This window comes from Pteropus vampyrus, unplaced genomic scaffold (genome assembly GCF_000151845.1).
Source record: "Pteropus vampyrus isolate Shadow unplaced genomic scaffold, Pvam_2.0 Scaffold288, whole genome shotgun sequence".
Lineage (NCBI taxonomy): Eukaryota > Metazoa > Chordata > Mammalia > Chiroptera > Pteropodidae > Pteropus > Pteropus vampyrus.
In genome coordinates this window covers 277086-289306 of record NW_011889069.1, presented here as the reverse complement: position 1 = coordinate 289306, position 12221 = coordinate 277086, and the positions used below count along the sequence as shown (strand labels likewise).

Genomic DNA, 12221 nt, shown 5'->3' with positions numbered 1-12221 from the left:
GCAAATAGATAATTTAGAGGGAAAAAAACCTTTAAAAATTCTAACATATAAACTCAGATGGATCTGCCATCATAAAAAGAAGGAATGTTAAAATAGTAAGATAAAGCAAGCATCTCTTATGAAATTTTAAAATGATTATAAAATTCACTAGAAATGCTGGAAGATAAAGGCAGTGCAATCACTCATTATACCAAATAAAACTAAAGAAAAAGAAGCAATCAGGGAAGTTCAAGTTCTAACCAATAAGAATGTCAGAAAACTTAAAATACAGTGGAGGAAAGCATTAAAGAAATAATAAAAGAATGTTTCTCTGGGGTTAATAAAAGTTACCGACCTTCAGGTTGAAAGCACTTTCCCTGTTATTTTCATGGAATTTAATCTTAAGAGTCAAACTTGGTTGAGTAGACTAATTTCTGCCTCTGCCAGCAGCTTGGCAATCCTTCAGGGAAGGAAGATAGATACCCATGGTCCTGGAGGCAGTAGTGTTAAAACCGTCACAGCAGAATAATAAAACAAGGAGTCTTGGTGGAAGTTAAAGTATTTATTGATGTGTTTAAACTTTGTACATTCTCCACAGATCAGATTAAGGAGTTTGTAGGTGAAGTTTATCTGTGCATAGTGGGAGGAGACATGGATACAGGAAAGGGGAGAAAAAAACAATCACAGGGAAATAGAAAAAAATATACCACAGGTTACCAGAACCTTCAGAATAATAAAGAAAAAGCTGTGAGCATCAACATTAACTATACAAGCATTACAAAAACTCGTGTGAAAACAAAATCTTCAACACTTTCAATGGTGTCTACAGATCATTTCAGGTACAGTTCAGAACACTCCCCTTCCCCATAAAGCAAACCTCCCACGGTCTCTCCTAGGCCACCGGCCGCCTATGACTGTAGTCTTCTCTGAGTGAACACCAACAAGGCTGGTGACGGGAGAGGGAGGGCAGAGAAGTCAAGGTACAACGGGGAGGGATGAGGATCAGTGCCTTCCGAGGGAAATGTCCAAAGAGGAAAAGACAGTACGTTTGGACGTTACTTGGGAGGGAAGTGAGTCACAAAAAGCTACGGTCAGTAAACGGCAGGCAGTGAAGAAGGCGATACACAACTGCAGGCTAATTTCTGTGGAAGAACTGGATTTAGAAGGAAAGCAGCAGTGGATGCCCTATTCTGTATATATGAGGCTCGCTCAAAGATGCTGGAACTCAAATGCTTTTAATTTTAACCTCCTTGGTGACAGGACTTGAGTGGAAACACCAAGGTACCCAGCAGTGGGAACACCACACTCCCAAGATACTGGTCCTTTAAAATAATTTTGAGAGGGTATTAAAGATGTGCTTCAATGGTCTTATGGTTCCCTATTTCATTTAGTTTCTCGGCAACTTTCTGAAAGCTCATTTAAAAAGGGAATACTGCCTTAAAAAAAAAAAACAAAAAAAAAAAACCCAGGACAGTGAATGAGCCTTAAAGAGTTGATTTATACAATGCAACTGGAACAAACTACCTGCATACACAGTCTATCATTGAAAATCAACATTTTTCATGTCTATAGAGAGCATGTGTGAGACGATGTGTGAGATAATAGAAGTGGGATTCCTGATTTTTTATAAAAGAAAACTACATCAGTCAAATATCTGCAATAAATCATTTTCTCATTTAAGGTTTATATATCATATATTGTTATATTAACATTTTTTTCACCCATTTAAAAGAATGGAAATTGTGATTCTACAGTAGTACTTTATAGTCTGAATGATGCAGGAGGTCTGAATGTAAGATGAAATCCTCTAGAAGTAACTGTTGGTCAGTAGTTGATTCAACACCCTGGACCTCTCTGGCCCACCTGCACCACCCTACTCCAACCAGGAGGCCACATGCTTCTCCCACTTAAACCTGCATCTGCTCCAGGTATTTGTAGGTCGGGTTTTCATAACCATGGTTCTGCATCTTGTTCAGGTGACGCTCTTCGGGGGTGAGCATTGGGTCGACCTGGAGAAAGAGAGACTGAGGATCACTGCGGTGCATCTAAAAGAACAGCACAGGGTTCAGAAGACCTCAGCTGTTTGCTGTGCAATCCCCTGGGGACCAAAACCAGCCCAACATCCCGTTTCCATTGGGTGGACCAAACAAGAGCCAATGATGAGAACACAGGGGGAGGAGAGAGAAGAGAGGATGGTCCAAGAGGCAATGCTTCTGAAAACTGGAGTCCTAAAAGCTTAGCCTAAGTTGGAGAAAACAGTGAACTGAATTTCCTAGCATCACAGTAACTAGCAGGTCTCAGTTCTGCTACTTACCATCTGGGACAGCCTAGAGGAGCATCCCTATAAAACAAGGACTAGGAAAAATAAACTAATGGGACTACGACAAACTAAAAAGTTTTTGTACAGTAAAGGAAACCATCAACAAAACAAAAAGGCAATCGACTGACTGGAAGAAGATATTAATTAATGATACATCTGATAAGAGGTAAATATCCAAAATATATAAAGAACTGATACAACTCAATAGCAAAAAAATTAAACAATTCAATTAAAAAATGGGCAGAAGACCTGAACAGATACTTCTCCAAAGAGGAAATACAGATGGCCAACACACCTATGAAAATATGCTCAAGGTCACTAATTGTCAGAGAAATGCAAATTAAAGCCACAATGAGATATCATATCACCTGACATCTGTCAGAATGGCTACCATCAATGAATCAAAGAACAACAAGCGTTGGCAAGGATGCGGAGAAAAGGGAACCCTCATACACAGTTGGTGGGATTGCAAATTGGTACAGCCGCTATGGAAAAGTCTGGAGGTTTCTCCAAAAATTAAAAATGGATATACCTTTTGACCCAGCAATTGCACTTTTGGGTATTTATCCAAGGAAAACCCAAACAACAATTGGTAAAGACCTATGCACTCCAATATTCATGACAGCACAATTTACAATAGCCAAGATATGAAAGCAACGTGAACGGCCATCAATAGATCACTGGATAAAGAAGTTATGCTTCATATATACAATGGAATATTATTCAGCCATTAAAAAAATGAAATCCTACCATTTGCAACAACAGGGATGGACCTAGAGGTTATTATGTTGAGTGAAATAAGTCAGAGAAAGATAAATACATATGATTTCACTTATATGGGGAATCTAAAGATCAAAAAGAACTAATCAAAAACAGATTCGCAAATATAGAGAACAACCTGGTGACGACCAGAAAGGAGGAGGTTGGGAGGCTGGGAGAATGAGGTGAAGGGTTAAAGAAGTACAAATTAGAGGTTGATAGATGGTCACAGGGATGGGGAGCACAGCATAGGGAATGCAGTTAGCATTAATGTAATGGCTAGGTGGAGAGCCAGAGGAGAGAAAGAGTAATTAGGGGGATCGTTTCATAAACTATATAAATGTCTAACTAATGTACTGTTTATTTAAAATAAAAATAAACAAATAAACAAACAAACATACATGGACTGGGACCAGATGATCTATAGCAGCTGTCCCCAACCTTTTTTGGCACAAGGGATGGGTGATCCTATGAGAATCTAATGCCTGATGATCTGAGGTGGAGCTGAGGCGGTGATGCTAGCTAGCCCTGGAGAGCGGCTGTAAATACAGATTAAGTTTCCTCACTTGCCCACCACTCACCTCCTGCTGTGCGACCCGGTTTCTAATAGGCCACGGTTCTGGTCCACAGCCCAGGGGTTGGGGACCCCTGATGTACAGGGTCTTTTCCGGCCCTTGAAATTCTACAACTAGGTCTGTGTCCAGCAGGAGATGAAACAAAATAACTAAGACATGCATCTGAACTAATTTTCCAATGCATATATTCTTTATTGTTTTCATTTTCTAGAATCCAGAGAGAGACTGGAAATATTTCCACTACCTACCCAAAAACAAAGTGGTAAGCAGTCCTAAATTACAAATCACCAGAAGACAAAACAGAAACCGTATGTTCTGGTTCTTTCTAAATTTCTTGTTGCCCTTCTTCCCATTAAAAAAGAACCCTATTAGTCCTAATTCATATTTGTAAGATTTAATTCACTCATGATTGCCACCACTGCCTGACCTGTCATATACCTGTCGTTTGTTCCTAATTAACAAGTCAAAAACAACAAAGGAGAGTATTAGAGACCTTCATTCTCAAATATCTAACATAACTGAAAAAAGGAACACTAAAGAAATAACTGGAGAAAACAGTTTTCACCCTCTACAGCATAAAATGCTCTTATGATTTCCTCACATTCAAGTCAAAGCCCAAATTAATGTTAAAAGTTGGCAACAGCCTTGTGTCACAGGATCAACATAATTCAATTGGGGCTGACTTCCAAAACGTGACCAAATAATCTAGTGAGTAATTTAATTGCTATGCAGTACCCAAGAAGTACAGACGCTTGACATCCGTAAAGCTCCAAATGGCAGAGAGCAAACGCTTGCCAGCTCAGGGCCAAGTTGGAAGAAAGCCCAGTTGCTCACCTCCACAATCCCGTGGCTGATGGTGCCATACTGTCTCTTCCTCAGCATCACCAGGCTGACGACTATGACCGTAGCAATGGCCACTGCAATGACCAACAGGCCAATGAGGGCGCTGCTGCTCAGACTGAAGTCCTCCCGCAATGGCCCCACAGATTCCTAAAAAAACAAAGCAGATGTGTGACAAAGTCCCAGTGACCATTTGCACAGCATGAGAAATAGCAACTGACCAACAAGCAATTCAATGAGGGCAATGCTCCTTTAGTCGTGTCTCTAAAACCTGAGGGAGCTCCAGAAGCTTGCTTTCCAGGTAAGCACCCATATGGGGAGATCCCCACTTTTTCCAGTCTCCAAAAGTATGGAAAAATGAGGATGAAGGCTCTTAATAACTTAACACACCAAGCATCTCTCCCATTATCTACTTGAACTGAGAAGGTGGGAAAGAGAAATAGCTCAGATGGACATAAAACCTGGCATTAGGTTCTGGAGCTAAACACATACCGGCTCTTCCTCAAGGCCTCCAACTCTCTCAGAATTGAAAATCATTTCCTTAACATCCAGAGTCTCATCAATGACCTGAAACGACATGAAAATGCCAGTAACTGGGAGGAAAGAGAAATTTAGTGTAAATATAACTCCATTTACTATTTGGTGAAGGGAAGCAGATACCTAATGAACACTTACTAACCAATCAGTCTGTCAGATTCATCTAAATCCACTCACCAAACCTCTACAAGAAGGAGCAAGTGTGGATGCAAGTTTATTGTATAGCAGCTGGTCCTTTAAGGACCTTTACCTCCATTTACCTTTTGGTAACTGTTGTGGAGACATATTTCAGGACAGATTACCAAGAAGCCAGGATGAAATATCAAACTCAGTTAAAGATAATCCAGAAATATAAGTGATAGAAAATATTAGAAGAATAATTAATAGGAAGTAGAAACCTAAGGCAGTACAGGAACCAAACCCAACTCTACTCCATTTTTGTTATGAAATCTCTACTCACTCAAAAAGGGCCTCTGATATTTTATTCATCTGTTTAGTTAAACATACATTTTCCCACTGTATAGCAAGAGATGAGCTACTGTTGAAAAACAATTTTTGATTCCTTCTCATACCCAGACACTAAACAATACAGCAAACCTGTGAGAGCAGCTGGAGCCTACCCATTTTCTACCAGATAGAAAACGCACACATGGCAGTTCATCTGGAAAGCATCTAAAACAATGCCTCTCACTTTACTTATTCTCAAAATTAAAACAAAGCATGGCAGAAGAGAGAAATAGCTCACCATATTTTCATCCACTTCATTCTTACTGTTAATCACCTTCTCCTCAGCACCTATCAGTCCTCCGTCCTGCTCTCCCACTCCAGAGCCTGTGTGGAGAAAGATCACAGCTTAGTTTCCCAGGATGGTCTGACCTCATGCTTCTCACAGAAGCAGCCAACTCCTTCCTGAGAGCAGGGAGCCCCCGCTGAACACCTCCCCCTGTGACTTAATAGACTACTTGGTTCTTATTTTTGAGGTCGCACAGTACTTCATAAGGATGAATGAAACAGGTATTTTTCAGAGGGCCGATGGGAATAATGAAGAGATAGTGCTTACATGTATCCAAATTGGAAAGAAGGCAAGCCTTTAGAAGAGAATACTTATTTTAAGAGAAATAGAAGCTGAGTCCAAAGGCATCCTCGCACGGAACATATGTAATGCCCTATGTGTCATTACCGAGCACCACCCATTATTATCCCACAACTTGCTCCTTCAACACCTGGGGTTCCCTCTGAATGAAACGACTCTCATACAAACAATGAATTTGCATGTTTGCCGTGAGCATCATATTTTATCCCACTGGCAATTCTTTCTGCCTGAAATACCTTCCCTGACTTTAAACCCTTCCTAATTGTCCTTCAAGCTGCAGCTCCTCTTGGTAAACATTCCCAGGTTATAGCACTTAAAATCACTGTAATTACTGATTTTCTCCTGTGTCTCCCAATAGGCTGTGACTCTCTCAGGACAAAGGTCACAGACGGTTATTACAGAATGAACAGGAAGGAAGCATCGCATAAACAAGCAGAATCCTAACACCAGGGTGGAAGGCACCTTTCTATAAACAGAGCAAGAATAGCAACACTCGTCTTGTCAAGGTCAGACATGGCCTAAGCCAACGTCACTTGTGCGTGGCACTCCAAATGATATCTAAAGATGCAGCATGACTGAAGGCAGCACAAACCCAGCGAGAGGAAAAATGAAGAGCAATCCTCTTTATTTTTAGCTCCAAAGCATGTGATTTCTAGCTATCCTAAGAGTTCCTTATTACTAATAATACATACAGTTCTATAGTGACATCTATGATTAGAACCTTTTATAAATAGATCAACCTAACAGCATACTCGGCATTCTAAGGTGACCACCTGCAAGTGAGTAACATTCAAACATGAATGAATATATATGCAAAGTGCTGCTGTTCCTGTGCTTGCCCCAAAGGCAGATGATGACACCAGGCCAAGCACAGCAAAGCTTTCCAGCTCACAACTAGACTTGTTCTTGATGGAGCAATTCATAACTACTGCAGTTGAACGTGCAGGCCAGCTAACGCAGTAACTCATTAGAACACAGCCAAAAATGACACAATTTTTTTTTTCTAAGGCTTTCATTTTAAAGAATAATTTCACAACTTGATTCTAGGGTAAGTTAAACCAGGGCTAGCATTTGTAGTCTCAAAATGCCAATGAAATTACACTTTATTTGAGAAAGAGGAATGGTGCTCACTAGGAAGCTCATGCTCAGGCCTAATTGACTGTAATTCTGAGCTCCGTCCATCACTTCTTCTCAGGATCTCCTCAAAATTTTAAAGGTCATAAAGGAAAGATTATAGTTGAAAAATAATGTACCACTGAAACAACTAATTTAAAGTCCTACTACTAGCACAGGCTACTTGAATACTTTTTGGTGATATAATGCACACATTTCTTCAACACTGACCAAAAACACTTTGGTTTCATAAAATGCATAAACAAACTACTTTAAGAGACCAAAAATTAATGTTTGAATTATTCTAACTAATAACAGTTGATGTATGAGGGCAAAATTCAGTTAACCTTCTAGAAAATTCGCCTTGCTCTGAAAACATTTTAAGCTTGATCTATAAACATCTTAAGACGTGCTATTCAAAGGAATGTTAACAATGATGAAGAGGCATATCCCAGTAGAATACAGTAAGCTTTCACATATAAGCAATTTTTAGAAGATTTAAATCACGCTCATGTTCTGAGAGCAAGCTGTGGAACAAACGACCACTACATTTTTAGTCAGGGAATACCACTTGGTCTATCCATAATCCATCTGCCAAAGCCAAAAGAGCAGGCTCATAGCACACACACACTAATAATATAAAACACTGCAACCAACTCACTGTCTCTAGTGATTGTGGACTAACCAACCACCCGGGGAAATTCAACAGCCAACACTGGCCTTTTATGTAACAGAAACAGCATGGGCTTTGAAGACAGACTGAACTGGGTTTAAATTCTAGTTCCTCTGCCTCTTAAACTTATGACTTTAAGTGAGTCCTGTAATCTCTTTAGGCTTCTTCAATTGTCTAATCTATAAAAGAGCTAAAAATCCTACCTACAGTGTGTTCAGTGGATTAAATGAGACCAAGTATGCAAAACAAAGCATTCAGCATAGTGCTTACATGATGTTAACTTTTTCTGAAAACTGGAGATTCACTACAGGAAGAGTTTACTTGTCTCCACCTGTTTCATCCATCAGCTTCTAATGTTTTGATTAATGTAATTCAGGGGACATGAGACAATTGGCAACATACAGTTGGGCATAGACAAAGGGCAAGGGATAGCTAAAAAGGAAAAGATGTAAGTGGGAACAGCAGAGGAAAAAAAAGAGGTAAAAGAAAATGACTCTCCACCTGACCATAAATTAAGCATATTAAATGTTTACATACTAGCAATTTGCAACCAACCTGTTTAAACTGGATATACTTTAAAAAGTCTACACAGATTAGAAGAATTTATGAAAAATCTATTTTAGTTACTCTGGTATTCTCTGGACATCCAAAAAGTAAGTGTAACCAATACCACTGACACTGGATAGGGCTGGAGATAGGACTACTCTGGCTCCACACACAGCCATGTCTGAGAAATGAGGCAGAAAAAATCGATGATGTTATGAAACGGAACATGAGACTTCAGACACACTGGGGAAGTGACAGGCATGATGGGTCTTAAAGGAAACATCTCTGACAAACCAACCTTTTTTCATTGGGTGGTACAACTCCGGCTGGGTGTCTAGCAGAAAGGAAAACAATAAAAACAAAAATAGCAGAAAAGGAGATTAAGAAAGAAAATGGCTTCTTTCAAATTCCCTATCTTAGAACTCCTCCATAATGTGAACGAAAAGTATTCTTCCTTAAAAACCATGCCTGAAATATCCCATAAACAAACCAGCAGTAAGAGCTATAGCAAATGACTGGAAGGTAGGAGAGAAAGAAGTAGGTCTGTCATAGGTCTTTTGGGGGAAATTTTGTGAAATTCTCAAATTATTTAACTTAGCCCATAAAGTTCTTTTTCTTAGAAAATAACAAAACCAGAAGTTAGTATCAACTGTGGTTTTCTAAAAGAGACAAGTCCTAGTTCAGAGATGTCCAGATGCCCCCATCCCAAATAAGTTGTGTAAGCATGGCCACTGTACAGTCTCCATGGATGTCTGGGGTTTGTAAGAGCAGATTTTAGGAACGCAGTGGTGACTATTTATCCAGCTCCTTTCTCAGATTCTATTATATTATTGGAGGATCAAGTGTACTGAATTGGTATCTGAGATAACTCGTTTAGAAGGCATTTAAGGTCTGAAGGCTAAGCTGGATGGCCCCTCCACCCCACTTGGTGCCTTCTTCAAGGCCTCTGTCCGCAACAACTCTATCTGGTCAGAGGTGAGTGACTACCTAGGACTGTAGGACTAAATCAGCTTGGGTTCAAATCCTTACTCTCCACCTACAAGCTACACAACCCTGAGCAGACACTTTACCCCTTTAAACCTTGGAACCTGCAAATGGGGACATTCCAGTAGAGTTATTTGAGGATTAAATAAGAACATCCACAAACGATGCTTGGCTAAAGTTGGCATTTGATAAAGACTCTATAGCTCTGGCCACTATTTTTATCATACCACCATCAGCAGCAACAGCAGCAGACAAATAAATAGAATCTGATTCCACACCCTGGTCTCGGGGCACCAGTCTCAGCAGCTTGTTTGTTTCTGGTGCAGACCCACAGCTTTTAGAGATCCCTTTAGAAATCAAGAACCAGCATGGGAATAGAAGAAAGCATTCCTGACTGGAAGGAGAGGGACATAGCTTCTTATTTCCACCTAACACCAGAGGTGTCGCACTGAGCAAATCACGTCACCTCTATATAGAGCCTCTCCCTTACCTACCACCTGAGATTGTTATGAAAAGACAGTGACATAATAACAAGAATGTGCTATTTAAACTGTAAAGTGACTTCCACATGTAAGGCATTACACACACTGGAGGCAGCTGACAGGACCAGGGAAAACAGTGGTCTTTGAGCAAACCATCTATAAAATAGTTGGGAGAAATAATATTAACCTTGTGGTGGTACTGAAACCAACTATTTGAAAACACCCAGCATGGTGCCTGCACATAGTAGGTGATCAATGAACCGAGTCTCTCTTTCTCTGTCCAACTCTCACCAGGAACAGAGCCTCCCCAATACAATCCCAGTTCAAAACTCTGACTTCAGTTTTCTAACTGCATTCTTCTCCCCCTTGCCCTCATCCCCACCACCAAGAAGTTGTGCTGTCAATCATACGCACCTTCATTCTCAGATAAGGACGGGAAGGAATGGAAGGGGTGGAATGGCGGGATCTCGTCACTCTCTTCAGAGCTCACCCGGACGTCCACGGGGGTCTCTGCGATAGAGGAAGTGAACTGGTCCATGTCTGCACGCTGTTCTTGAAGTAGCTCATCTGATAAAGACAGACACGGCAGGGAACCAGGTTTTCAAAAGGACCTAGTTTCTAGGCACATGAACAACAGTCTGAACAGGCTGATTCATGTCATTATAGAATGAGAGCTCTGCCGAGAGGAGCATCTTACCAGCTCACAACACAGTCAGTGACTCCTGTCCAATTACCCAAAATACCTTCTCCAATTCTGTGGCACTGCAGAACTCCAGCACTGAGAACCCCCAGACTCCATCCTGGGAACTCCCTTTCTCTAACGCTTCACTCTGTTTAAATAATTTCATCTAATGGCACGCAGTTTTAAATACCACCCATACACCACGACTCTCAAATCTATACCTTGTACCCACTGCCTCATCGATCTACTAGCCTACCTTACACCTCCACTTCACTTTCAATAGCAATTTCTACTTAACATGTGTCAAGCTTCATTCACATCAATAAAATCTGACACCACCATCCACCCAATTGCTCACAATGAAACTGAGCATTATCTTTGACGCTTCTCTTTCTCTCACTCTCCTGGCCAACCCACAGCACACACACCTCATTCACCTCCCTCCGGACAGCACCCTGAGGACCATCCACGCCTCTTATCTCCCCCATTCCATCTTAGTGTGTGCAGCCACCATCTTCCTCCTGGGTTTTTACACTACTTCCTGGGTGTTTTCCAATCTCCAAATAACAGCCAATTAGTATTTTTTTTCAAATTCATGTTCTTTTTAAAAGCATAATCCAGATCTAGTCACTCCCTAGTTTAAGAGCCTCTAACAGCTTTCCATTATCCTGGAATAAAATACAAATTCCTTAATTTTGCTAAAATCTCTTAACAAATTGTCCTCTGCCCACTTCTTTGGCCTCATTCATCTTTATGTTCTAGCCTCCCTGTGCCCGTGACTGATTTAAACCCCAGGCCTCTGCAGCAGTCACTGCCTGTGCTAACAATGTTTTTTCCCTTTGTGGTCTCAGAGTATTGTCCTGACCGCCCCGCCACTCTCAACCATCCTACCCTAGTTTTACCTCCCTACAAAGCTCTCATTCCCTTGTGATATTTGTTTTCCTGTTCGTTTCTCTCCTACTAGAACATTAGCTCCAGGAAATATTTTCTGCCGGTGTACAATTTTACTCTGTGACACAGGACAGCCACAATAAATATCTGTCAAATAAATAAAGAAGACAGAGACCAGAAGAGGAAGAGGAAGTGAGAATGTGTGTAAAATAAGTGCCTTGAACTACATCAGCAATCATGGAAGGGAGGGTAACAGGAGACTCCCCCAGTCCCTTGCAATTTCACACCTAGACTTTTCTTGCAGTAACAGAGTGAAGGTCAATGAAACTCAAGGCTCTGTGGCTCACAGCCAGTACTTGGCCTTGCCATACAAGCTCCAGTGAATTTCAGGCTTCTGAAACCAAGGCATGCTAATGCCCAGCTTCATGGCCTTGCAGGTCCTATTTCTCGAGTCTTGCACAGCCATCACTCCCAAGCCTTAGCAAACAGCCCCACCTGGCCGCAATACAGACACAGTCAGCACCCACCAATTTCCTCTTGGATTTCTTGGGCTACATAAGGTACTTTGTAGAGCAGAGAGAGGCTTTGGTTCCTCCTTTCTTCGATCACGTGGAGATGTGTCATCACCTGAAAGTACAATATGGCAGAGAAGCCTTGTCACCAAAACATCCAGGCCAGGAGGGACATCCACACACACTTCTGCAAAGGCCAGCTGAGCAGGTATATTCTCTATAACGTCTAGTAAAG

At 41.1% G+C, this 12221-nt stretch overlaps 1 protein-coding gene across 6 annotated transcripts in view; it reads right to left on the bottom strand.

Moving 5' to 3' along the window:
• Nucleotides 1-526: 526 nt before the first annotated feature.
• APLP2 (amyloid beta precursor like protein 2) overlaps nucleotides 527-12221 on the bottom strand; it is a 76945-nt gene continuing 65250 nt past the window's right edge. For 4 of the 6 annotated variants that reach the window (XM_023521024.1, XM_023521025.1, XM_011376210.2 and 1 more), the window contains 6 exons: nucleotides 12002-12101; nucleotides 10316-10468; nucleotides 5756-5841; nucleotides 4966-5040; nucleotides 4468-4623; nucleotides 527-1988 (listed from right to left, as the gene is read on the bottom strand). In XM_023521024.1, the coding sequence (XP_023376792.1) occupies nucleotides 1887-1988; nucleotides 4468-4623; nucleotides 4966-5040; nucleotides 5756-5841; nucleotides 10316-10468; nucleotides 12002-12101 (672 nt within the window). In that variant the 3' untranslated portion in view covers nucleotides 527-1886. Of the gene's footprint in view, nucleotides 1989-4467; nucleotides 4624-4965; nucleotides 5041-5755; nucleotides 5842-8632; nucleotides 8770-10315; nucleotides 10469-12001; nucleotides 12102-12221 lie in introns of those variants that run through there. The other 2 variants (XM_023521027.1, XM_023521028.1) reach the window with 1 other exon arrangement.